The sequence below is a fragment of the Colletotrichum jinshuiense genome, chromosome 3 (assembly GCF_051148585.1).
Source record: "Colletotrichum jinshuiense chromosome 3, complete sequence".
Classification (NCBI taxonomy): Eukaryota; Fungi; Ascomycota; class Sordariomycetes; order Glomerellales; family Glomerellaceae; genus Colletotrichum; species Colletotrichum jinshuiense.
The window spans coordinates 2,954,253-2,978,512 of record NC_139310.1 but is presented as its reverse complement, the minus strand read 5'-3'; the positions used below and the strand labels follow the sequence as shown (position 1 = coordinate 2,978,512).

Sequence of the window (24,260 nt, the reverse complement as noted above, 5' to 3'; positions counted from 1 at the left end):
TGCATATATACAAGGGAAGGTGCGAACGGGTCACACAGGCGATCCATTTAAACACAACATCAATGCTCCTGTTTTTCCAGCCATGCTCTATTTTGATTACTATGGATCCCTCATCATCTTCCTCGCCGTTTCGGATCGGGGGTATGACCAACATCACGCCGACGTCTACTTCCTCTTCTTGGCTATCCTCTTTTGCGCTCTCAGCTCCTTCTTCATTCTCGAATCCACAATCGTGTAGCGGCCCTTGACGCCCTTGGGGCGACCCTGGATACCGCGGTTGGCACCTGCGACATGTTAGTACGACGTCCCCCGGGCGACGAAGCCCCGTTGTTCTGGGATGGCAAGACTCACCTCTGGCGACGACCAGAGTAGGCTTGGGCCTGCGCTTCACGCGGCCGGCCTTGGCCATCATCTTGGAGATGCTGTCGGCCTTTTCCTTCTCCGTCATGCCCTCCTCGTTGGCGAGCATGTCCGACTTCTTCTTGAGCTTCTCGAGGCGCTGCGCCGTCTTGAACTTCTTGCGCGCCTTGGCCTCGCGCACCTTCTTGATGGGCCGCGCGTTGTACGCCCGCATCTTCTCGCGGATGGCAGCGGCGGCGGCCTTGGTGATGGGCTTTTGCAGCTTGTCGTGCTTGGTCTCGTCGTCGATGAACCAGTCGGGCAGGCCGTCGCGGTCCTTGAGGGCGTACTTGTTGAAACCCTCGTCGACGAGGTCGTGTTTGGTCTTTTGACCCGTCGCGAGCTGGTGGGCCAGCGTCATTGCCTCAGCGGTGATGATGTCGATGTCTGGGGGAGGGGGATCAGTCCGGTTACCTCACACGTCATGTTATGGACCAAAGGGGGAGGAGGGAAGGAGTCTTACCTAGTCTGCCATCAGGTCGTCGCTTGTCCTGGTTCTCCCAGTCCTCCTCTTGGTTCTTGACGACCTCGAAGCCGGCGTCCTCGTTGTCGCTTTCGGACTCCGAGTCGAACTTCTCGGCGGGCTGCTTCTTAGTCACCTTATCCTTCTTGTCCTCCTTCGCCTTCTTCTCCTCCTTGGCCTTCTTCTTGTCTTCCTTGGCTTTCTTGATCTTGTCGGCCTTGGACTCCTTGGCACTCTTCGAGTTCCTTGGCTCGTCTTGGTTCCCATCGCCAAGACCCCAAGACTCATCATCGACGCCACCGATATCAATATCCTTGAAGATGTCCTGGCCAAAGAAGGCCGTCGCACGCTTGGACAGGTTGCCGTTGTCGGCCGTGTTATCCAAGTCGGTCACAAGAGGCTTTCCGCTGTCCTCTCCCTCGTCATCCTCGTCGCCGGAGCTGTCAGAGTCCATCTCCATGTCCTCGTCGCTGTCGCTCTGCTCGCCGGCCGAGACACCCTCCCACTCGCCGTCCTCGTGCTCCTCGCGGGCCCGCTTGGCGCGCCACTTGGCATCGGCCGCCGCCTTGCGCTCCCTGAACTGGTCGTACATGCCGTCCAGCTCCCGCTCGAGGCGGTCTTCCTCCACGTCGCTCTCCGAGTCGGACACCACAATGCCATTGTCAAGCGCCTTCTTTTCGCTCTCCTTGAGCAAGGCCATCTTACCGCGGGCGATCTTGTTGATGCCGCCAGCCTTGTCGGCCGTCTTCAGGGCGAACATGGCATCGGGGCCGAGGGGTCCAGACTGCTCCATACCGATATCCATCGGCGCCACCATGTTCAGTTGCATACGCACGATGTCCTTCTGCTTCTTCTCGTTCTCCTTCCTCCTCTCCTTCTTCTTCTTGGCGTCGTCCTTGTTTCTGAGCGCCTGCAGCTCCTCCTGAATCCGCAGCTCCTCGTCCATCGACTCAACCTCTGCAACCTCCTCGCCTGCCACTTGGTCCTGCAGGGACTTCTTCTCGTGGGTCGTCTTCTTGCTCGGGAAGCCGAAAATCTCTCGGACCTTGAGACGCCACTTCAACAGCTGCTTGAACTCTTTCCTTCCGAGCACCTTCAAATCCGCGCAGTTCCTGCGAATCTCGTCTGTCGTCTCGGGCAGCTTATCCAGCGCAGCCAGCGCCACATCGCCGTTGGCGGGCTGCTCAAAAGACAGCTGGTTGGTCTGGCCGAGGATCGCAATGGGGTCGGAGGTGTGGATGAACTCGCTGGCCGGGACGGTCTTGAATTGGGTCCAGTCGCCCTCCTCGTAACCCTCACGCTTGCGCTTCTTCGTCTCGGGGTTGTACACCTTGGCCTCGTTGTTGGGGGTCGCATCCTTCAGCTCGGCGAAGACGGAGCGGGGGTCGAGGAACCGGGGGTCGATGCGCTTCGGGGCCTTGTATCCCTTGCAGACGACGAAGATCTCGGCAGACACGTTTCTCGACGACGGAGGCTTGGTGGCCTCGACCTTTGTGAAAAGCTGGTTGAAGACCCACAGCAGGGGGTTGTAGTCCTTCGATCGGAAGACCTTGGTGACGAAGGTACCGCCCTCGGCCAAGAACTCCGTCGCCAGCTTCATGGATTGCAGCACCAGCTCCGCCTGGTTGAAGGAGTCCTGGTTCCAGGCCGTACCGACGTTGGGCGCACCATCGTGGAGAACGCAGTCTGCCTTCCATGTCTTGAGGTGCTGGCGGATCGTGGCTCGACATTTATCGGTCGTGATATCGCTCTGGAAGGTGATGACCTTGGGGATTGGCTTGATGGGCGAGAGATCAACACCGACGATCAAGCTGCCGACCGGGCACGTCTCCGCTGCGACCTGACACCATGACTGCAGAGTGTTAGAATGCGACTTGGCAATTGGACCATGCATGGTTGAAAACTTACACCTGGCGCGGCGCAAAGATCGACGACGACCTTGGACTTCTCCAAAAAGCCATACTTCTTGTTCAGCTGGATCAGCTTGAACGCAGCTCTGGCACGGTATCCCTTCTCCTTGGCAAGCTTGTACCACTTGTCCAAACGCCCCTTTCCGTGCTTCTTCTGGATCGCCATCTTGTCAAGGAAGGCTGGCGAAAACGAAGAATGGGCACGATGTTCCGAGAGTGGGAAGCTTTTTGCGACCAGTGCAAGATTATCGATTTGGACCCGCCCCGCCGCCTCCCAGACAAAACCTGGATTTTTTTTTTTCAGCGGATCGCCAGGGACCGATAAGGATCACGTGGAGATTAGCTTTTGCCGGGTCTGGTGGATGCGACGTTGGCGGCCGATAATATGATTGGGTCCGTGCCCGATCCATTAAACTCCGGGTGGGTCCCCCGCGTCCAGCACGCGCTGCGCGCGACGGCATCGCGTTAAGATGTGGCTAGGGGTGGAGGGACCCTCGTCTGGCAAGACGTCAGACACGAGCGAGCTTGCCTCTTCCAGTCTGTCAGTCTTGACATTTCCCACCAACCTACAGTCCACAATTTGGCCATCATCACTTACCCGGCAACCCCCCCAGTCAAAATAGTTGTGTGTGGACTTTGTCTACTTTTATATATCCAACAACTGAAACCGTCGACCTCTTCGTCATCGTCATAGCCATGGCCTACCACGGCGGCATGGCCAGCCCGCCACCGAGCGACGGCCTCGTCCCGGTATCATCACCTACGCTCCCCTCGTCGCCGCCTCCTCGGATCTCGCGAATGGAGAAGAAGAAGGCTATCTTGACGCCTCGGAAATTCCGTCGGTTCTTTACCCCGCGGGGGATGCCCTCCCAGGGATCGAGGGAACGGCCCGCCCTCGCCGACCTGAGCAGCCCGGCAGTCAATGCCCAACCGACACCTCCTCGAACCAGCCCTCAGGCGACGGAACCGATGTCGCCCGCGTCGGACAAGAGCTTGCTGTCACCCTTTGACAGCGAAGACGGACTGAAGAAGCGGAAACGAAGCGTCGTGAATGCGATACCCATGAAGTTGCCACCATCCACTCGAGGCTCAAACACAAAGCGATCAAGGACACGATTGGAGGATTTGGAGGACACGCCTTTGGGTCGAAGCCCCCTTGCAAGATCTCCGTTAGGTCAGAACTACAGAAGCGCCCCTGAGGACCAGATGCTCGGCTCGCCAGAGGTGCAGTCCCCGTCGGATCATCGTTTAGCGGCCCTGGGAAGAATATACCCATCGGGGCCGCAGGTGTCGCCGGATGAGTTTGCGCGGAAGCTTAGCTCCTTGACGGCTAGCAACTTCGCAACTATGGGATATGAAGGTCTTCGGCCTAGATCCACTCTGGTCAGTAACTGTCCGTCTCCATGCCGTGAGGAATTATGCCGTCTGACCTTTTCCAGATTGACTACTTCAAGTGCAACCGCGCAGGGGTTCCGTCGTTCAATAAAGGAAGGCCCGCCACATCACCCACAAAACCGCACCAACTCCCCACACAGGAGCCCGTACGTGTTGCTCTCTACTCCTACAAAGATGAGTTGGCTAACCAGCGTTCAGCCCATCCCGGAGTACCGACCGCAGCCCGTTATTAAGCTGCGCAACCGCGGATTTGGCGCCCAACTTCTACTTCGTGAACAGGGCAGCACTCCCCGACCAGGTCGCGAACACCTCGAGTATCCTGCTTTTGGTAAGTATTTTTTACCACGCTTTGTTGGTACCTTAACATCTAACTGTTGACAGACTCACGAGCTGGCACAGCGTCATTCTGGAGCCGAAGCACCGACGTTCACATGTGCAACGCGCATCTGACTCAGGCGAATACTATTCCTTTCAGTCTGGCAAGTTGTCACAGTAAGTTTCCCTGGTAGCATGTTTTCTTGACCTCACCTAAGTCTTTAGATGCCCCAATGACAGCAATCGGTGACGAGGAGGGCTTCATCCGCTTCTTTGACACTACCACGACTCCCTTGGGAGCAACGCCCAAGCCAAAGGTCGAAATTGTTATCCAGGCTCATGAAAACGCCATCATGGACCTTGCTTTCTCCAACGATGACCTCCGCCTGGCAAGTGCGTGCGGCGATCGCTCGGGCAAGATCTTTGACGTCATGTCGCAGACCGTCGCCGCCGAGTTGAACGGCGGCCATTCCCAGTCTATGCGCCGCGTCGAGTTCCAACCGGGTCATGCTAACGGAAACATTGTGGCCACATCTGATCGAGATGGCAAGATTCAAATCTGGGATCTCCGGTGTTGTGTCGCGCCGGCCAACTCATTCTCTACCCGCAGCTCGGAAGGCATCATGCACCGGGACCGGAGCCTACCCCCCCTTTGGGCTCGAACAACCAACACACTCGATAACGCCCACGCCCGCACAGTCGAGGGCATCACATCCCCCGCATCCGTGACGGCCCTTCAATACATGCCCGCAGGCCGTGAGCACTTACTCCTCTCCGCATCTGAGGCAAACGCCTGCATTAAGCTCTGGGATACGCGGTACATTACCCCACGCAATAGAGAGGCTACGCCCCTTGCCGTGACCGCCGAGCCGGCAACCCACCGCTGGCGTCCGTACGGCCTGACATCACTCGCGCTGAGCAGCGATGCATCGCGCCTCTACGCCGTCTGCAAGGACAACACCGTCTACGCATATTCCACGTCGCACCTCATGCTCGGCCACGCTCCCGAGCTCTCTCTCCACCCTCCGCGCCAAAAAGCCGGCTCCGCGGTCCAGGGTCTGGGCCCCCTGTATGGCTTCAAACACGATCTTTTCCATGTGAAGTCTTTCTACGTCCGCGGCGCTCTCCGCCCTGTATCCGTCTCCGGCACTGAGCTCCTGGCCGTTGGCAGCACGGACAAATGTGCCGTCGTCTTCCCCACCGACGAGCGCGCTATGCGGGAGTACTGGGACACGCAGAGTCACCTGCCTGTTACCGAAACCATGTCCACGACGCCCACCCCCTCCTCTCACTCTAGATTGCCCGCCCCTGGTAATCAAATCCCCATCATCCGCAACGGCACGCCCCTTATCCGCGGCCACCGCCGCGAGGTGACGGGCCTCAGCTGGTCCAACGAGGGCAAGCTCGTCACCATCTCGGACGACTACATGGTGCGGCATTGGCAGGAGGACGAGGGCGGCCGCGACGCGTGGAACCTCCGCACTGGCGGCGAGTTCGGCGGCATGCGGCACATGGCCGGGTGGGCCGATGTTGCGGACGACTGGGACGAAGACTGCGACTCTCATTCCGAGTGCTGATTGAAGACGGCTACAGACCCGACACGAGGTTGTTTCTTGGGGAAACGACATATCATGAACGACAAAAAAGTGGAACCCATTATGAGACTTTGGGGAAAGGGTATTTGATTCTGGGGGCGGGACGGAGCGGAGCGGTTACTCCCCTCTCTTGTACCTTGTATACATGCACGTCGGGTCTGGATTGGCGCATTGTTGTTATGCTTGGGAAATTTTTTTTTTTGTTGAAAGCATTGGTTTGGGGGGGGTTGGTTGGCACAGACAGAATACGGTCAGGTTTTGAGCCGCATGGTATTAGCATGGCATAGCATGGCATCGGGGTATATACCATAGCATCCGCAGAGGGGGGCAATTGCGCCGGCGCCCCCCTCTAGGGACACATTTTAATGAGACATGTCACAAACAAAGAAGGATCCAAAGGTACGGCGAGAGTGTGACGAGAAGACTTTCATTCGTCGTCGTCGCTTGTTGTATGCCTCACACAGCCAACTATCCATCTTATATACCAATCTGCTCTAATCGCGGGATGCCCACTCCTTGGCATATGACCGGAAGGGGGAAAAAGGAAATAAGGGAAAAAAGGGGAATAAATGCAAAATGGACTCGGAAAAACTAGGGGGGGTATCGTATATCTATCCCATGCTATGTCCTCTATGAAGAACGCTCCGGAACGCCAAGCTTGCCATGCAATGCCTCATGATGCCACCAACCGTCCATCTACCACTCTTCTTCCGCTGTCAGGCCCTTTATCCGCCGGGGTCCCAGCCAAGAAGAACATGCTCACAATCGCCGCTAGGCCTGCCACAAGGATGATGTTGGTCATAAAGGTAATGGCTGAGCGCGATATTGCGCTTCCCGTAACTGACGGCACGTCAGCCACGCCGTTGGTTGAGAACGGCTGATTGGCCGCCTTCCTGTCTGGCACCGGTAGTTTCGCCTCAAATCTCATAGACCTGGAGGCCGGACAGCACGTGGGGGGCTGTTTTGTCGAGTCGCCAGAGTATGATAGTTCTGCAGCTTCGGAGCTCTTCTGTCCTGGGTGTTTGGAAAACCAAGAGTCGGATTTCTCACTGTCATCGGACTCCCTTGGAGCTGCCTTCTCGCTCTGCCTTTCTCGAGCTATCGCCAAGCTGTCGCGCAGACGACCTTTGGGTGCTAGTGATGCCCATGACGCCATGACTGATGATCCATTCTCGAGATTGGTGTCGCACACGTTGTCAAGTTGACCGACGAGGAGCAGCATGTTGTCAAAGATACATACGGCCTCTTGAATAACGTCGTGTCTCTCCCGTGGGGTCAGGAGGTTCTCGGATTCCGCCAAACGTTTCTTAAACTCCTTTTTTAAATCCTCGCCATCTAGAACAGTCGCAAAGTGGAAGAAGCTGAGGGGGAGGGAATGCCGAGAATGCTTAGTGCCAATCTCGATGGTTCCACGCTCGCCCCTTAGCAGGTCGACGGATTCAGCAACAACAGCGATCGGTGCATTAACTGACGGTGAGCGTGGTTGGCACCTGGTATAAGCGGGTGGAATTGGTGACGGAACTCGCTCCCAAAAGTCTGAGCCTGCAGACTCGAGAGTTGCTCTGATGAATCTTCCACCGGCGAAGAGGGCCATGAATAGGATGTAGGAGTATGCTAACAAGACGTGGGGCTTTCTCTCGATTGTGCGCTTCACGTGCTTCGTGAACTCGGCGAGCTGTCCCGACTCAGACACGGCTTTCAGTTGCTCATCAACAACCTCAGGGGACCATCCTGTGACTGAGCCGATGTCTGACCGCAGTCGGCCAGAGCGCATGAGTCCAGGCAAATATAAAGATGTCAGGATCGAGCGCGTCCGCTCGCAAAGAGCGGCCGAGTGCTTCAAGACAGGTCCGGTTTTCGATGCAGGTGATGGGCCGTTCAAGTCAATAAGATGGTTGCCCAACTTGGGGGATTCACCTTGGGATTCGTCAAGCCCGGAGGGCCGAGGAGGGGTTTTTGCGATAGTCTCCCATAGTGATTCGAAGGTGATGTAGATGGGCGCAATGTGCAGAAGGCCAGAGACGTATACTGAAGGATCGGCGGAGCGAGGGGGGATCGCCAGCGGCAGGCGGGCGATGATCAGTTTGTTAAGCTTCGCGTGTACGGACCGGGTCGCAGTGGTGATGGATTCTGACAAGGGTCGTTGAGTTTCTTCGGCCGGCGGCGCGGCTGCTGAAGTCATAGTCGCGGCGTTGGTAAGGCGCGCTCTGTGTTAAGCCCCCCAAAGATGGCGGAGGGGCATGCGGCGGCGGCGGCGGCGGCTTCAAGGAAACGTGCAGGATGCGAGATTGATGTGGCGCAAAACTTAGGTCTCGGTACAAAGCTGATTTGTAAAGCGAGAGGCAACAGGTCGTATCTTGCAAGTAGAATAACCTTTGGGGAAATAATCGATGTTTGATGTGTGTCATAGGTGGAAGTGTGCCGGTGGTGAAGAGTCAAAAGATGAAGCAGTGATGAAATTGCCTTGGGAATCGATGACCGGAATTCCTACAAGTCTTGCCCCTTGACGTTCGCTACTTCTTGATGCCTCTTGGGTGAATGGGATAATGCCAGGGCGAGGGCGAGGGCGAGGGCGAAGTGATTAACAGGCGAGAAGGCCCAGTCATATGGGAACCAAAGTGGCAGCGGAGGCGTCGATCTTCAGCAGATCGCCAGATCGTCAAGACCAGTAATGGGGTGTCTCTTGTCTTCCTCCCCCAGAGCATCAACCAGTAAGAGTTGCACTTTGGGAGATAACAATGGCTAAGGTAGCGGATGGCAAGGCGAGCCAAGCGAAAGAGGAGGGGAGACAGTTGTCAGAGCCCGTCTCCAAAGCTAAAGAAAAACAACACGGGCCACAACGAACTGCGCGAGAAGGACCACAGCTTTTCCGGCCTGGTCTCTCCTTCTGGGTTGGACTCGGGTAGGCACCAGGGGGGCTGCTCCGAGCCTTCCCACTTTGGCATGAGCCTGACAAGGAAAGAGAAAGTTAAAAATTCAAACGAGTTTGCGACAGGAGCAGGGCAAAAGGCAGGTAGGTAGAGAAGGGGAGGCGGCCAACGGGGAAGAGGCTAGTCTAAGCACGATGGGGAGAGAAGTTCAGAAACTAATGCACACCCAATCGTGGAGTATTGACGACTGACTGGGTGAGGACCCCGAGGGCAAGGGCCGAGGATTGTTTCTGTGGGATGGATGGAAAGAAACGAGTTGGTTCAAAAACGAAGGGGCCCAGAGAAAGGCACTTGATGTCTGAGATGGTCTCTGATTTCGTTTCCCGAAAACCTATTCTCAAAGTTGGTGGGAACGCAGAAAAGCTCCTTTGTTTTCGCCGTTTAGTTCCCGTGAGTGATCCAGGATCGAGCCCAAAGGACCAGGTGGAATAACAAAGGCTACGGCCTCACATCCTCTCCCGGGGAGATTGCCACAGCCACCTCGTCATTGGAGGCGAGATTCATTCCCACCACCGAGTGAGAATAAACTCCCAAGGGAATTAAATGGAAATCTGCGGTTCGAGTACCCTACCTGCGTGGGGTGAGCGACAGACGAGGATCCACGTCCAGAGGCACCGAAGAGGCAGTAAGAGGGAGCGGGGGTTGGGTGGTCGTGAGGTGGGTGGGGAGGTTAAGAGAGCAGTGAGAAGGGCTAGGTTCAGGGGTCTTTTGATCTGTTCTTCCGGTGGTCTCGCCCCCGTAGGGCCACTTCCCCCCCCGCCTGGCTGGACTCGTGTGGAACACCTGCATTGCTACGCTGTACATTACTTTGTAGGCGCTGGCCCCAACATTGACACCACTAGTAAAAGCAATGGATCTGTGGCTTGCTGCCTCTCGTGCCCATCTCGGCTGTGTTTAGGTCTTTGTGTCGGTCGGAAAACCTGGAAGCTGGGAGAAACAACAGATTCCCCTAGACACGAGGTTACCTTTAGACTGGACCATGCCCCTTGGGCGTCTTCTGCAGAAGGAAGTGTCTTCCGCCTCCCGGCGATCGGTTTTTTGGCAGGCCATCAACTCTGGCAGGTCCAGAGAGAGAGGTCAGGCATTTTCTCCCCCTTCCCCACCTCTCCCATCCCGTCGCCTCCCGATCGCTTCCTTTTCTCGACTTCTTTGTCAAACCAGGACCACTTCCGACGGAGCTACCTAGCCAATCTCCCCTTTGGCGATTTTTATTTTTATTTTTTATTTTATTTTATTTACTTTGTTTGTTTGCCCTCCGCACTATAATGCTAGCGAATGCTCTACGGAATAATTAATGTGTAAACATACTTTCGTATTCCCGCAACTCTATCAACACAGGGGGGCCTGGCCGCTCAAGGATCACACGGCCATTATTCTGGAGAATCAATCACCACATGCGAAGAAGAGAGGCACAGAGTCTTTTCTGCCAGGGTGGGGATAGCTAAGCCAGGGCAGGCCGGGGCGGCGGCGAATCCGATTGCGCGGCTCTCTGCAGATCCCCTCCCAAAACGAGCAAACATCGTCTTTTGCAGAGCTCGCCCATCGGATTGTCAACAATGCCGTCTTTGCCCCTTAGCTCCTGCCCTCCTCAACCTTGCCAAACCTTCACCGACGTGCCTACCAACCAACGAGACCTCGTGCTCCCGTTCACTTGGTCTCCGCTGCAGCTGCATATCAACCCACCCGGACCAAGCCCCATGGTGTGATGGCTCACCCGAACCCTCCGTGCGTTGGATGAGGTTGGCCGAAAACGATTCCACCGGCAGGATGCCAAGTGATTCCAACGCCGAGCCAAACACCTCGGCTCTCCGTCGCCGGAAGAGCATTGTGCGCAACCGTGGTGATACGAGCATCGATATGATTGCGAGTTACTTATATTGATTACAGTACGGAGCAGACTCTATACCCAAGTTTGCGCTCCAGGGAAACCAACACTGGAGACGCCATGCTGATTAACGCCGTTGTCCATGCATAAGTATGCTCCCTAGTCCCATCCAGGGGAACGTCTTCGTCCCCTCGATTAAGCATTGCTTATCCACTTTTATACCACGAGCGCCGCCCGAGATCCTGCCTCGGGGGCCTTATCGCCCGATTCGTCTTCGTGACTCTCGTTGTTGATGAAGAGAAATGAGACGAGCACCACGGCCGCGCCCACCCAGTACACCCAGCTGGAGTATTGCGAGTACTGGATCATCTCGCCGATGAGCGATAGGGGGATCGTCAGCGACAGTCCTACCGTCACCACCAAGGGCGTCGTGAGCAGCATGGCGTATGCCCAAGACATGTCGCTGATGAAGGACGACAACGAGTTGCCAATGACGATGAGCCAGATCTTGCTGGTCGGTGGAAATGAGAACTGCGAGACTGTTAGAATCCAAGCTACATCGGCATGGTATAGGAGGACTTACGGGTTCAAGCCCGGTGAAATGCAAAATGAAGAAAACGGGCCAGAGGAAGACCACATTGAACAGCCCGACCAACCCGAAGAAAAGGGGCATGTTCACCCGGTCTTCGTTGCCAACGCGCCGCTTCATGACAGTCACGTAGAGGCCGTAGATGATGGCACTGACAAATGCCATCAAGTCCCCAATGGCAATCTGCCCCGTTGTCTTGTGCGGGAACGACCCGCGGTTCTCGTCACTCGATCCCGAGAGGTCCACCGTCGAAATCAAGACAATGCCTGTGAGCGACGCCAGCACGCCGATAAACTTGCGCAACGTGAAACCCTCGACTCTCATCAGGGCGCAGAATACAAGCGTCCACACGCTGCTCGTCGAGTTCAGGATCGTGACGCTCCCGACGCTCGTGTACTCAAGGCACGCCGACGCAAAATAGTTGGCAAAAAACCACAACATGCAAAACTCCAAGCTGATGATGGCCGTCTCTCGAAAGGTAAGCTGCTCGACATTCTTACCCTCGAACCCTTCCATCTCAAGACTGGGCTCGTCGTCAACCAGCAGACGCTCGCCTGCGACGGTGTCCTCATCCTCGGCCGTCTTCAGTGACACCTTGCCATATCTCTGTTCGTTCCAGACCACCATCGCCTCGCGCCGTAGGCCCTCGATGCCGTGTCGCATCAGGAACTGGATCAACATGGGCACAAGTGAGACCGCAAAAACCGACGTGTTCATGTATACCACGAAGAAGGGCTTATCGTAGGAATGGTCCGAAAAGATGTACTGTCCACCGTCAGCGTCCCAAGTTTGTCAGAATGCACGGGTAGTGGGCAACCTACAGATGCCAAGAAGTTGGATACTGTCCACAGCAGCACCGTAACAAGCAGCAGCGAGATTCCCAACGTCCGTCTCGCAACGCCAGCCAGCCCCATCTTCGCCTGCCATCCCGCCGAACGCACCGTCGACCTCGACCTATTCGTGGATGCGACGGAGGCGCTCAGCCGGCCGGTTGAGAATGACCTCCTCGGGGGGCGGTCGTGCTGTTCGGGGGCTATCGCGGCGGGTAGCATTGGCTCGCTTGGTGCCATTTTGTCGGTCGCGATCGCGCGCAGGGAGGGGATCAGGAAGGGTTGTCCGCCGTCTGGTAGTCCAAGATCACCGACGCTGCAGGCATTTGACCACAGGGAGGCAGAGATGTCGAGGCTTCGAAATTTCGCCGTCAACGTGTCCAAAGGGGTGTTTGAATGTCTCGTGGCTGACTCGGCGCATGTGAACGGCACGAATCTGCCGTCCGCCAAACTGGTTTTCCCCGTCGAGGGTGAGGGATGACGATATGCAACGGCTATTCGGGTGCAGCAAACCCACAAGAAAGCCTGGGCAAGCTCTCCCGGTACGTCGTCTGGTTTTGAAGATGTCGACTTCCAAAGGGATTCGGGCCAATGTTGTTTAAGGGTGTTTCTCCAAGTTAGTTTCAATTGCACGGGCGAAAAGAGCCCCTGTAATCGTCCCAAGTGCCGGCAACCAATCGTGGTGGGTCTATCGCGTGCCAGTGCGTCTCAGTCTCAGCCTCTCCGAGGTGGTACTGAGGTACACACCTTCTGTAGTCTGCACACTCTTGCCTAAGCACGAGACTCGTAGCCTTTACCTTGGACTGCCAGGCTTCCGGGCTGTTGCCACACGCGACACAGCCAAGCACGACGCCGCGCAGCCTACAGAATGGCTGCCAGGCCGGAATTGGTGCCGGTCTCCCACCTCGGAGCCTTAGTGCAGCCTGGATCCAGTCTTCTGAGCGGAGTCTGGTGACGGACGGCAAGCATGATCCATCAGCTCGGGCCGGTGCGTCGCTTCGAATTTCCGAAGGAATGGTTGGGTATCCTTCGGTTCTCCGAAATGTCTGTTATGTGTTGGGTTGAGGAGAGCGTTTGCCGGTCATCATGCACGGAAACCGATTGGACGATAGGAGCAGCACGCGGAACGGCGTCGCAAATCAGAAACTCATCCACCAGGAGGCAAAAGTTGGTATCCTACGAACAAACCCGTGATCAAATTCAAACGAAACCTCTAAACACCTTTCGCACCAGTGCAGGATATGCTACATCAAGCCAAGGCCAAAATAGATATGTGAAGGGCCCAGGGACTAAACATGATGCGAATTGGATGGGCCCCGAAGCCGTGTGCCGCCCAAATCCTCGACTCGCTCAACATCAACCAGCTGCTCACACCCTACACCCGCTTAGCAGGAACATCCGTCGCGCGGGTTCTCGATGGGAATGTTGATAACATCCTGGTAGTCCCCGCTGAATTCTTCCGACTCCTCCTGAGCCAGGGCGTTCCGTGCAATGACTAGTTGATGATGTCAGTACCTATCACATGAGAACGGCCGATGTGCGAACCAACCTTCGAACGCCTGCTCGACGTTGATGGCCTCCTTCGCACTGGTTTCAAAGTAGGGAATTCCACCCTTGGACTGGCAGAAGGTCATCGCGCGCTTGGTTGAGATCTGGACAGGCCGTTAGCTTCGCGTACAGGTATCAATGGTCCCGTCGCACTCACCACTCTCTTGCTCTCCTCGACATCAATCTTGTTTCCAAGAACGACCTGGTCTCTTATCAGCACTCATGTCCGTTATCATCTGAGTAGTGGTCAACACTAACAAAGGGGAAGTTATCGGGGTCCCGCGGCGAAGCCTGGATCAAGAACTCGTCTCTCCAGCTGTCCAAAGCGTCGAAGCTCTTGGAGTTGTTTACATCGTAGACGAGCACACAGCAGTCAGCACCACGGTAAAAAGCAACGCCCAGCGACTGGAAACGCTCCTGTCCCGCCGTGTCCCAGAGCTATCGTCCATCATCAGCATAGTCCATGTGTTGGATCGTAGGTATGTCGGTCTTCGCCCACCTGCATCGTCACCTGTCGGTCGTCGACGAGAACCTCGCGTGTCAGGAAATCGGCGCCGATCGTAGCCTTGTAGCTTGCGCTGAACTTCTTGTTGACCTAAATCGCGGAAAGTCGAATCAGCGCCGGGCTTCGGTTTCTGCGAGGCGGACAGAAACTCACATATTGGTTCATCAAACTCGTCTTACCGACACCGCTGTCGCCAAGGATGATGACCTGAAAAAAAGAATCCCGTCAATTATGCCGCATGGAGGCGTATTTGGGGCGCTGCAGAGCCCACCTTGAGGAGGACCTTCTTTCTCGATGACATGGTGAATGATCGAGCCTTATTGGGTCCTCTGGGGTTGTGTTAAAAGGTGGGAGAATTCCGGCGTCGAACAGCCCTTCCGTTGCGTGGTGGGAGAGAGGTTCTGCGTCGCGGATGGTTCGAATATCGGTTCGGATGTCGAGATGATCGAAAAAGGACCGGTGTCGTGCGTCAGGGGTGGTTGGTTGGTGTCGAGAGCAGATAGATAGATTGACGGGTGGAAAGTGATGGTGGAGGTTGACAGGGAAGCAGGCGGTACTGAGAGCTCCTCGTCACATTTTCAGGTTTCAGCCTATCAAAGTGCTGCTTCTAGGACTGGGTCTAACCAAGAAAGGACCGCCTAAGAGTGCTGTGCAGCACTCCAGAAGGTGCCTTGCGCTGTTGCGAATGTGGCTGGCGCAAATTGCGAGTCTCCCAGTGCTGAATGACGGAACCTCCAAGCACTAAAGCGCCCAGACGTAATCTGTTGTCGCAGAGTCCCGCATGACGCTTGCGCCACAACCTTTGGTTCCCATCTCAACGGGCCCGACAGCACAGGCGACTGAGCTCAAGCAGCGCACTCAATTGCTTACCTTACCCGAGCAACTAACACATCTTGGACCTCTATCACCGCCTCCCGGTCGCCATCACATGTATGCCGTGGGCGAACGCTCTGCAAGACTACATCCGTAGCTCAACATGCGCTGATGGGCCTGTCGATACACATCTCACCCGATCCTCATGGCGGATGAAGAAGAGCTCTTGACCAAGGTCCACGGCCTGAGCGACTTGGAGCTCGCCGCCCTGCTGTGCCTGGTCAACCGAGAACATTGCATCGTCAGCACTCCGCCCGTCGCCCTCGATGAGCTCGTCGAGGAGCTCCAGCTTGTGAGTCTTCAAACGCAAAACACCATGCCCAACCCATATGGAAACCGACTGACTCTTCCCCCAAGATCGCAACCAAGACCTTTGGGTTGAAATGTGCCGTGGTGGACTGCACTCCGCAAACCACTCTGGAGGACTTCGCATCCTCAATCCTCACGTCCCACTCCCCAACCGCAACAAGAGCAGGTTCCCCCCTCCGCACCCGCAATGACTCCTACTTCTTCTCCCGCGCGGGCATCTCCCCCTTGACCTCCCTCACCGCCTCTAGCCCAACCGGGCCGGGCGCAGCGGGCACCTCCTCCATCGCCAATGTCATTCTAGCCCGGAACCTCGACCGCGCCCCCAAGGCCGTGCAGATCCAGGTCCTCGAGCTCCTCCGTACCCGCCGCATCTTCACCCGCACTTCTGTCCAGACTGCCCCCAAGCAGTTCCTCTTCGTGGCCGCCCTGGGCGCCGAGAGCGGCGGCAAGGCGCGGGTCACGCTGCATCTGAACGACTACTTTTTCATCGCCCACTGGCATGACCCCGACGACGGCTTCGCCAATCTCGATGAGGCGTATGATGCCGCCGACGACGCCGAGACTGCAAGTACTGAGAGCGTCGTGAAGAAGAGCATCAATGGAGACAACCTGCTAGCTGCCGAGGACCCGGTTTTGAGGGAAGGTGTAAGTGGGCTCGAATGTGCCAATGCCATCTGATATATAAACTGACTGTTCGCAGGATATTGCGGCTCTTGCGAAGCTCAGTCGAGAGGTGCAGGTCAGCGTGGATGTGCTGCGCTACCACATGAACATCGTGACGTACTTGAGAATGCACCGCGCTGTGGCCGGCGGCATCGAACCAGCTGCGACGAAGCATCTGGAGCAGCTGCTCAAATGCCTGGCCCCATTACACCGAGTGGACTACATCACACCCGCCCTCGTTCACCTGGCAGTCAGGAAAGTCTACCTGCATCGAATCCGGATCGTGCATCCTCGGCAAGAGAGGAGCATGCAGTGGGGAAGTCGGCTGGAAGCTATCGAGTCTATACTTGAAGGCATTGGCCCCGAAGACGTCATTGAGGACGTGCTGGGCATGGTGGCAGCGCCGCTATAAATGCAAACAAGAGCAATCAATGTTCAGGGACCGTGGTTTATTCTAAACGGCGGCATCTTAATGAGCCTAATAATCCTTGATACCCATGAAATCCATACAAGACATAGAACGCCCGCCTTTTGGTCTGTGTATTGATGCATATGTTCCTGCATCCGCCGTATAACCTTCGTTAGTCTCCAACACAACAAACTCGTAATCGAACATTCCTAGTTCAGTCGTGCAATTAAAAATGTATAATACTACAACCCAGCCAACGCCAGTGGAGTCATGTACAACGCTGTCGCATTGCGACTAGTTGACCTGGTTGACCTTGCATTTCCAGCCAGAGCCGGGGGAAAGGAGAGGCAAGCTATACCATATTAGCATTTGTGTGCATGTTCGCGTCAGTTTGGCAGCGACTCACCTAGCACCAAGGCACCAGCCCAGTTCGTTGCCCTTGATCTTTTTGGCAATCTTGACCTCGCGGTCAATGGGCATCTCGTAACCAGTGTGGAGAAGGGCCATCATGAAGTTAAGGTCCAGGCAGTGCTCGGGGCGGCCCTGAAGTTCCTTGAGCGCGCCAGGAATGCTGGCGAACACGTCCCACGAGTTCTCTCCGCCGCAGACAGAGTTGGTCAGGTCGTGCATCTCACGAAGAGTGAAAGAGTCGGGCATGCCAAGAGGCTTGGTCCTGTCGTAGAAATAAGAGAAGATGTAGACATCCTCACGACCGAAAGTCTTGGCCAGAGAAGGCTGGTGAACACCGTTGAAGGAGCAAGGCGCAAGCTTGCAGCTCTCCTCCTTCTTCAAGATCTTCTCGGCGAGGTTGCGGCACTGTGCGGGGGCAGCCTGAGAGGGACCGGTCATGTTGAAGGTGACGGTCTTGCCTAGAGGGTGGTTGTCGTCCAACTCAACCTCAACCTCCCTAACCATGCCGGGAGCAATGCAAGGGTGGACAATGGGCTGCTTAACCCAGCTGTCGTCGGTCTTCTTGCTTTCGAAGATCTCGTTGACCAGGGTCTTGTGAATGGCCTTGCGGGCACTCATCAAGCCGTATCCAAGGTGAGAGTGCTGGTAGAGCTCGAACTTCTGTCCGCCAAAGGCAAGGTCGTACTTGTGGTCACCCTCTGCGAGCGTCTCCGGCATGCCTCCGTCCACGGCTCCCTTAAAGGTAGGCTCGAAAACAATCTGAGTGGAGCCGCCGCCAAGATCAAAGACGGCAGCGCTGGGGCTCTTGTCGGGACCACCAATTTTGCCAAGAAGGTAGTTGGTCGTGATCCAGGCATAGACACCCTCGTCAGCACCATCCATGATAGCAACTCCGTTGTCCTCCTTGGAGACGACAGGGAAGGGGTAATTGGTCTCCAGGTGGGTGCGAACAGCATCGAGGATCTTGTCGGCATTCTCGGTTCCAACCATGCGGAGACCAGCCGTCGCTTTCACCGCGATAGGGCTGCAAGACTTGAGCTTTTCGGGAACGCTCTCCATGGCGACCGCCATCAGGGTATCAAGTGTCTTGGCAGCAGCCTGGGGATCGTCCTTGTACTTGCTAAGACCACCAACAGCCTTGTCGGTCATCTTGAACTGCTCGTCTTCCAGCTCGGGGGTGGGGCCGCAGTTGTTGAACTTGTAGACGTGGATTCGGGATCCCGTGCTGCCAGCGTCGACCATCAAAACATACTGGACGATGGGCTTCGACTTGGAGCTGGACTGGGTGCACTTGACGGTGCCGTAGGAGGCATCTGCAGGGACTTGGCCGCCAGCGCCACCTGTCGAGACTATCCAAGGCGTGTTAGCATCACTCCCAATCATACATATTGAGCAGACATCGCATACCTCCGCCATTACGGACGTTGACTCCCCTAGGAGACAGGTACCAGAAGAGGAAGACGACGACGAAGGCGATGGCGCCCGTCCTCATCCATCTGGTCTTCTGTGCTTGAGACATATCTCTCAGCGCTGCAAACAGGCCAGTGTTTCGCTGAGCAGGTGCGAATCTTCCGGGCTTTTCGTGAGGATCTCGAGCAGGTTGCTTCGTCGGCAGCGACACAGATGTTCTTCGCATTGGTCGCGTGTCGTCGGTGTTCAGGGGAGTACGGTGTACCGCATTCGATATACGCCGCCGTCGAGAGGAGACAAAGGAGTGGACTGGACCGAGGACCCGATTAAAAGGGAACACGGCAATTCGAGAAACAAGAGGTGCGGGTGGCCGAAGAAAAAGAGCGAGCGGGATGGTGGTACAAGACCAGAAAAAGCGCGAAATTCGTATATGTAAGGAGGCGTCAAGGGGAGATGCAAGGTACGGTGGCCTCGAAGGGGGTTCGCTGGCAATTGCAGATTTTCTCTTTCTTGAGAGGTCATCAAAATTCAGAACATCCCTGCTTAAGCTGGCAGTTTGCTAATCTTGGGTGCGGCAGCGGGGACGACGCGAGTCCACTGGATTACTGGAACGTCCGTCTCGCGTCCCACTTAATGGCTTCGCGATTAGGGGGCGGGGCCTGTCATACCCTGCTACGCCCCCCTAAATTGCCCTGTGCCTCATCCTTGGGGCCCATTATTTGATCATCCTCTTGGGGACTGGCCACTCCATGCTCAAGGCAGGGAGAGTCTACACTAGTATCGGATGGGATTATGTAATAGTCGCTATCCTAGGACATGTTACCAGTCGAAAGCAGTAGCAAGCCATGTGTGGCGCAGGTCTCGCCGGATCCGACGCTTTGACCGGACCTTGGAAGCTTCTCGTCCATCAACTACGACTGCATCCTGTTGCCTCCGGCGGTGATAGTATGTAAATACGGGACTCAGCGAGGTACATCAAGATATTGACTAGACAACTGCCTTGAAAGCGACTCTACACCTCAATCCCCCCCCCTCCCTTTTTTATTTTTTTATTTTTACAGCATTCGGCATCGGCCTCTTCATCTTGTTGACTTCAACATTACCGTTGTTTTCATAAGACAGAGTCCCACCCGAACTATCCAGTTCCTACTTACATCCAACATGGACGTGCACCTCTTAGTATACGACTTGTCGCGTGGTCTTGCGCGGCAAATGTCCCAGGGCATGCTTGGGTTCCACCTTGATGCCATCTATCATACATCAATCCAACTGAACGGTCGGGAGTTTGTCTACGATGGCGGCATCGTGGCCATTGTTCCGGGAACATCTCATCTGGGCCAGCCCATGGAGCGGGTTTTCCTCGGGAAGACAGAACTGCCTATGGAGGTGATTGAAGAGTTTCTAGACTCCCTCAGGCCGATTTTCACAGTCGAGGTTAGTCTACCCCGATACTTCTTCCAGCTCAAAGACCGCTAACCAGTGCTCAGGCCTATGACCTGTGGAAGCACAATTGCAACAACTTCTCGGACTCGTTCGCCCAGTTCTTGCTTGGCAAAGGCATCCCTGAACACATCGTCAAGATGCCCGAAGCTGTGCTTAACTCTCCCATGGGAAGGATGCTGATGCCTCAACTGAACCAGGCTATCAACTCCAATAGACAAAATGGTTCAATTCTTGGTATTCAAAATGACTCTTCCACCAACGGTTATGGATCAGCACCCCAGCCTGCGAAGCCTCAGGCGAACGTTAAGATTGTCCATAGCTCACACGAGCTGGATGTCGCCCTCGAGGCTGCTAGAAAATCCTGCGCGATTGTTCTCTTCACCTCCGCAACGTGTCCTCCATGCAAGGTCATCGCACCCGTCTTTGATGATCTGTCGGCAGAGGCCGGCGATAAGGCTATTTTCATCAAGGTCGATGTCTCTCAGCTTACACCCTTACCAGAGAAGAACTACCCTCGAGCAACACCGACATTTGTCACGTATTTACACGGCGAGAAAGAGAATGAATGGGCAGGTGCTGATCCCGCTGCTCTTCGAGGCAATGTTCAGCTCTTGCTGCAAATGGCCTGGCCGCGACACCCGCACGAATCCCTCAATCTCCCAAGCTTCTCCAACCCGAAGGCGCAGCCAGTACTATATTCCAAAGTACCACCACTGGCCAAGCTGCTGGGCAAGTTGGGTTCAACAGCAAACGAGCCAGCCGTTCAGGACGTCAAACACTTCATCGAGACCCGCGACAAGCAGGGCGCTGCCGCTGCCATACTTCCAAACATGAGTCAACTTTCATCCTTTGTGCAGAAGTCGATTTCGTCTCTGCCTGTCGATGTCCTGTTCACTATTGTCGACCTCTTTAGATGCGCTCTCGTGGACGCAAGGTTCAGCGGATACTTTGCTGAGGAGAAGGGGCATCAGACTGTGCTGGCGATTCTCAACTTTGTTAACGCGCATAACGACTGCCCGTACGCATTGCGCCTCGTAACGCTGCAGATGGCATGCAACTTCTTCTCGACACCACTTTTCCCTGAGGAGATTCTCCGAAACGAGGCCTTAAGAGCACCAATCATCCAGTTGATATCATCAAGCTTTTTGGACGATAACCACAACAATGTGCGGGTGTCTGCCTCTTCTCTCATGTTTGATCTGGCACTGGCTAGCAACAAAGCAAGGCGAGAGAAGTCAGGAGACGTGCTACCCGATGGCGATTCGGTAGAGCTGGCTGCATCGGTACTGGAGGCCATAGGACAGGAAGAGTCGTCTCCTGAGGCCCTGCAGGGAATGCTGCTCGCCCTAGGTAATCTGATCTATTGCACACCGCCCGAAAGTGAGGTGGCGGACCTCCTCCGAACTATGGATGCAGAGGACACAATTCTGGCCAAGAAGAAGCAGTTCCCAAACGAGAAGATGATATCAGAGGTGGGCTCGGAGCTTTTGGGAAAGGGACTTAGACGGCCGTAAGATGCCATGAGCTGCGGTACTGAACGGCGTGGCGTTAGGCGTTGGCACCGTTGACACAGCCATAGACGTGTCGGGTGTTTACTAGACTCTTTGTTTTGCTTGTGCGAGCTGTTTTCTTTCACAACATTGACCACCACTGGGCTAGATTTTATTTTCTTTCTTATTTTGACCTGGCTTCTTGGAGAACCGCATCTCTTTCTTGGGGCAATTCATCATTTTTCTGTGCCATCACTTTGATTGAAACTCCCAAAAGCAAATCGACCAGATTTTGGCCTGCCAGGGGAGCTACGTACTCTTCCCCTTATCGTCCCTACCCCGGCCTGACAGCGCACAGCACAGAAAGTGTGGCGTCACTGCCCCGGCAACTCGGCCCCACCAACTTCCCTCCCAATTGGGTAACCGAGTAAACAAGCCCGACCGCCTTATGTTGGGATGTGGGCTTCACAACGACAACGATACCGCGGAATTCTCAAAGAACTGACTGCCACCTTGCGTGGATTGTCTCTTGATCATCGATTGATGCCCCCTTTGGTTTCTGAGATGCCCTCCCTTTACTCGTCTGCCTCAACCCCGTCTCTGCGGTCGCACGATGGACCGGTCAGAATGGACGGGGGAGGCAATGTGCGGGTCGTCGTCCGAGTTCGGGCGTTTCTACCCAGAGGTACGGACGAAGAGGCACCTCTCTAAACCGGCCGAAGCTGACCAAAACCCCAGAAATCGAGCGTGGTGCCGAATGCTTGGTAGAGATGGATCCCATCACTCAGCAAACTACGCTACTCGCGCCAAACGACCACGACCCGGCGAATACGAAAGCCAAATCCAGAAAAATCATTGAGGAGAAGGCGTTCACATTCGACAACTCCTTCTGGAGCCACGACATTAGCGACAAGTACTATGCGCATCAGGAGGACGTCTACAACAGCCTGGGTGAGGAGTTCCTCGATCACAACTTCGAGGGTTACCACACATGCATTTTCGCCTACGGCCAGACTGGTTCCGGCAAGAGTTACACGATGATGGGCACGCCAGATCAGCCGGGCTTGATTCCTCGGACGTGTGAGGATCTCTTCGAGCGAATCGAGTCCGCGCAGAACGAGACACCTAACATCTCATACAACGTCAGGGTGTCGTACTTTGAGGTCTACAATGAGCATGTGCGCGACCTGCTGGTCCCCGTGGCGTCCAACCAGCCGCCATACTATCTCAAGATTAGGGAGTCGCCTACAGAAGGGCCGTACGTGAAGGATCTGACCGAGGTGCCGGTTCGTAATCTCAACGAGATTTTGCGGTACATGACATTGGGAGACAGATCGAGAACCGTGGCCAGCACCAGGATGAACGACACCAGTAGTCGCAGTCACGCAGTCTTCACCATCATGCTCAAGCAGATCCACCACGATATGGAGACGGACGAGACGACAGAGCGAAGCTCGCGTATTCGGCTGGTCGATCTGGCCGGCAGTGAACGCGCCAAGGCCACGGAGGCAACGGGCCAGCGGCTTCGTGAGGGTAGCAACATCAACAAGTCGCTGACAACCCTCGGCCGAGTCATAGGAGCGCTGGCCGATGCCAAGCCGAACTCGAGAAAGCGCAACAAGGACGTCGTCCCATACCGAGACTCGATCCTCACGTGGCTGTTGAAAGACTCGCTGGGAGGCAACAGTAAAACGGCAATGATTGCCTGCATCGCGCCGTCGGACTATGAGGAGACTCTATCGACGCTTCGTTATGCAGACCAGGCCAAGCGTATCCGCACTCGCGCAGTTGTCAACCAAGACCAAATTTCTTCTGCAGAGCGCGATGCCCAGATTGCGGCCATGGCGGAGGAAATCCGGATTCTACAAATGTCGGTGTCTGAATCGCGACGACGGGAGAAGGACACCAAGGATCAAGAGGAGAAGCTCGAGGAATACCAGAATCACGTCGTCACGATGCAGCGCATGATGGAGGAGCGCAGTCTCGTCGCGGAGGGCAAGATCCGTAGTTTGCAGACGGAGAACGAGGCATTGCGGCTGCACCTCAAGCTCGCGCTTGAAAGTCTCAAGAATCCGATTCCCGCCGTTACGGTCAAGCCACCGCCGGCCGACGGTACAGAAGGCGACGATGCTCAAAAGGCTAGGACGGGACAGCAAGACAAGGAGATTGCCGACGACGGCGAGTCATTATATGACGACTCGGACGACACGGCGTACGACTCGGACGCCATGGAGGATGATGCCAACGACATGCAGGAATACATGCGTAGCCTGCTGAGCGACTTGGGCATGTTCAGGAGGAAAATTGGAGATGACAAGGAGCGTTGGGTCGGAGAGATGGCGCCACCGAGTAACAAGCTGAACTTGTGAAGGGGACATAGATGAACGGAAACGAGCTCGACTATTGACAATTGTACGAGGTGTCAAGATCATGATGGTAAGCAGCATGGTGTTTTAGGAGTCTTCAGTATTCAGGGAACATGGCTGTTTAGGACGAAAAGAAAAAGCCCTAGGTTGCAAGCCAGCACACACAGTATGTACGAACCTCAAGCCAAGTTAACATGGCGAAGAGAAGATTAGGATAACGTAGCATGAATAATTAGAAGATTACTTTCTTACACCCTGGGAAATTTTGCAACATCTTCCTCCTCTTCTCTATATTCATCATAACCGAAAACCGTAGAGCAGGAAGGCGACCCGTCAACCCGAGGGAAGTGAGCGGGTGGTCTCTCCGAACTTTCCACAGGCATGATCTCAAACTGGGACTCGTTCGGTGGTGCCTCGAGAGAAGAAGCCGGGGCTAACCGGCTTGATTGTGGCGGGTAAGCCGCTTCCCTGTGGGCGATAGCAGACCGCAAACCATGCCACATTGTGGGAGGCGCCAGGAGGGCGAAGGATGAGAGATGGAGATTGGGCGGGTCGTGATGTCGAGGCTGGACGGTTGGCGAG

General features: G+C 55.5%; 9 protein-coding genes across 9 annotated transcripts; 4 read left to right on the top strand and 5 right to left on the bottom strand.

Moving 5' to 3' along the window:
• Positions 1 to 165: 165 nt before the first annotated feature.
• EsH8_III_000829 (27S pre-rRNA (guanosine2922-2'-O)-methyltransferase) lies at positions 166 to 2,938 on the bottom strand (the record flags this gene model as incomplete). Its single annotated transcript, XM_083262554.1, has 4 exons — positions 166 to 284; positions 352 to 786; positions 863 to 2,714; positions 2,771 to 2,938. 4 exons carry the CDS (start codon positions 2,936 to 2,938, stop codon positions 166 to 168), a joined length of 2,574 nt encoding a protein of 857 aa, XP_083123041.1.
• Positions 2,939 to 3,468: 530 nt separating this feature from the next.
• EsH8_III_000828 (WD40-repeat-containing domain protein) lies at positions 3,469 to 6,059 on the top strand (the record flags this gene model as incomplete). Its single annotated transcript, XM_083262553.1, has 5 exons — positions 3,469 to 4,155; positions 4,212 to 4,313; positions 4,366 to 4,495; positions 4,549 to 4,659; positions 4,708 to 6,059. 5 exons carry the CDS (start codon positions 3,469 to 3,471, stop codon positions 6,057 to 6,059), a joined length of 2,382 nt encoding a protein of 793 aa, XP_083123040.1.
• Positions 6,060 to 6,750: 691 nt separating this feature from the next.
• On the bottom strand, positions 6,751 to 8,259 carry EsH8_III_000827 (biliverdin-producing heme oxygenase; the record flags this gene model as incomplete). The annotated part of the gene is made up of 1 exon (XM_083262552.1): positions 6,751 to 8,259. The coding sequence occupies one exon, from the start codon at positions 8,257 to 8,259 to the stop codon at positions 6,751 to 6,753; it is 1,509 nt and encodes a 502-aa protein (XP_083123039.1).
• A 2,789-nt stretch (positions 8,260 to 11,048) lies between these two features.
• On the bottom strand, positions 11,049 to 12,491 carry EsH8_III_000826 (DMT family transporter; the record flags this gene model as incomplete). The annotated part of the gene is made up of 3 exons (XM_083262551.1): positions 11,049 to 11,363; positions 11,416 to 12,186; positions 12,243 to 12,491. 3 exons carry the CDS (start codon positions 12,489 to 12,491, stop codon positions 11,049 to 11,051), a joined length of 1,335 nt encoding a protein of 444 aa, XP_083123038.1.
• Positions 12,492 to 13,636: 1,145 nt separating this feature from the next.
• On the bottom strand, positions 13,637 to 14,605 carry EsH8_III_000825 (Rab family GTPase YPT7; the record flags this gene model as incomplete). The annotated part of the gene is made up of 7 exons (XM_083262550.1): positions 13,637 to 13,746; positions 13,801 to 13,903; positions 13,957 to 14,001; positions 14,058 to 14,237; positions 14,299 to 14,394; positions 14,458 to 14,511; positions 14,576 to 14,605. 7 exons carry the CDS (start codon positions 14,603 to 14,605, stop codon positions 13,637 to 13,639), a joined length of 618 nt encoding a protein of 205 aa, XP_083123037.1.
• Positions 14,606 to 15,322: 717 nt separating this feature from the next.
• On the top strand, positions 15,323 to 16,561 carry EsH8_III_000824 (uncharacterized protein; the record flags this gene model as incomplete). Its single annotated transcript, XM_083262549.1, has 3 exons — positions 15,323 to 15,469; positions 15,535 to 16,131; positions 16,187 to 16,561. 3 exons carry the CDS (start codon positions 15,323 to 15,325, stop codon positions 16,559 to 16,561), a joined length of 1,119 nt encoding a protein of 372 aa, XP_083123036.1.
• A 291-nt stretch (positions 16,562 to 16,852) lies between these two features.
• Positions 16,853 to 18,605, bottom strand: EsH8_III_000823 (guanosine diphosphatase; the record flags this gene model as incomplete). Its single annotated transcript, XM_083262548.1, has 3 exons — positions 16,853 to 16,910; positions 16,965 to 18,318; positions 18,377 to 18,605. 3 exons carry the CDS (start codon positions 18,603 to 18,605, stop codon positions 16,853 to 16,855), a joined length of 1,641 nt encoding a protein of 546 aa, XP_083123035.1.
• A 935-nt stretch (positions 18,606 to 19,540) lies between these two features.
• On the top strand, positions 19,541 to 21,336 carry EsH8_III_000822 (PUL domain-containing protein; the record flags this gene model as incomplete). Its single annotated transcript, XM_083262547.1, has 2 exons — positions 19,541 to 19,813; positions 19,867 to 21,336. The coding sequence occupies 2 exons, from the start codon at positions 19,541 to 19,543 to the stop codon at positions 21,334 to 21,336; spliced, it is 1,743 nt and encodes a 580-aa protein (XP_083123034.1).
• Positions 21,337 to 21,939: 603 nt separating this feature from the next.
• EsH8_III_000821 (kinesin-3 family protein uncB) lies at positions 21,940 to 23,681 on the top strand (the record flags this gene model as incomplete). The annotated part of the gene is made up of 2 exons (XM_083262546.1): positions 21,940 to 21,997; positions 22,051 to 23,681. 2 exons carry the CDS (start codon positions 21,940 to 21,942, stop codon positions 23,679 to 23,681), a joined length of 1,689 nt encoding a protein of 562 aa, XP_083123033.1.
• Positions 23,682 to 24,260: the final 579 nt, after the last annotated feature.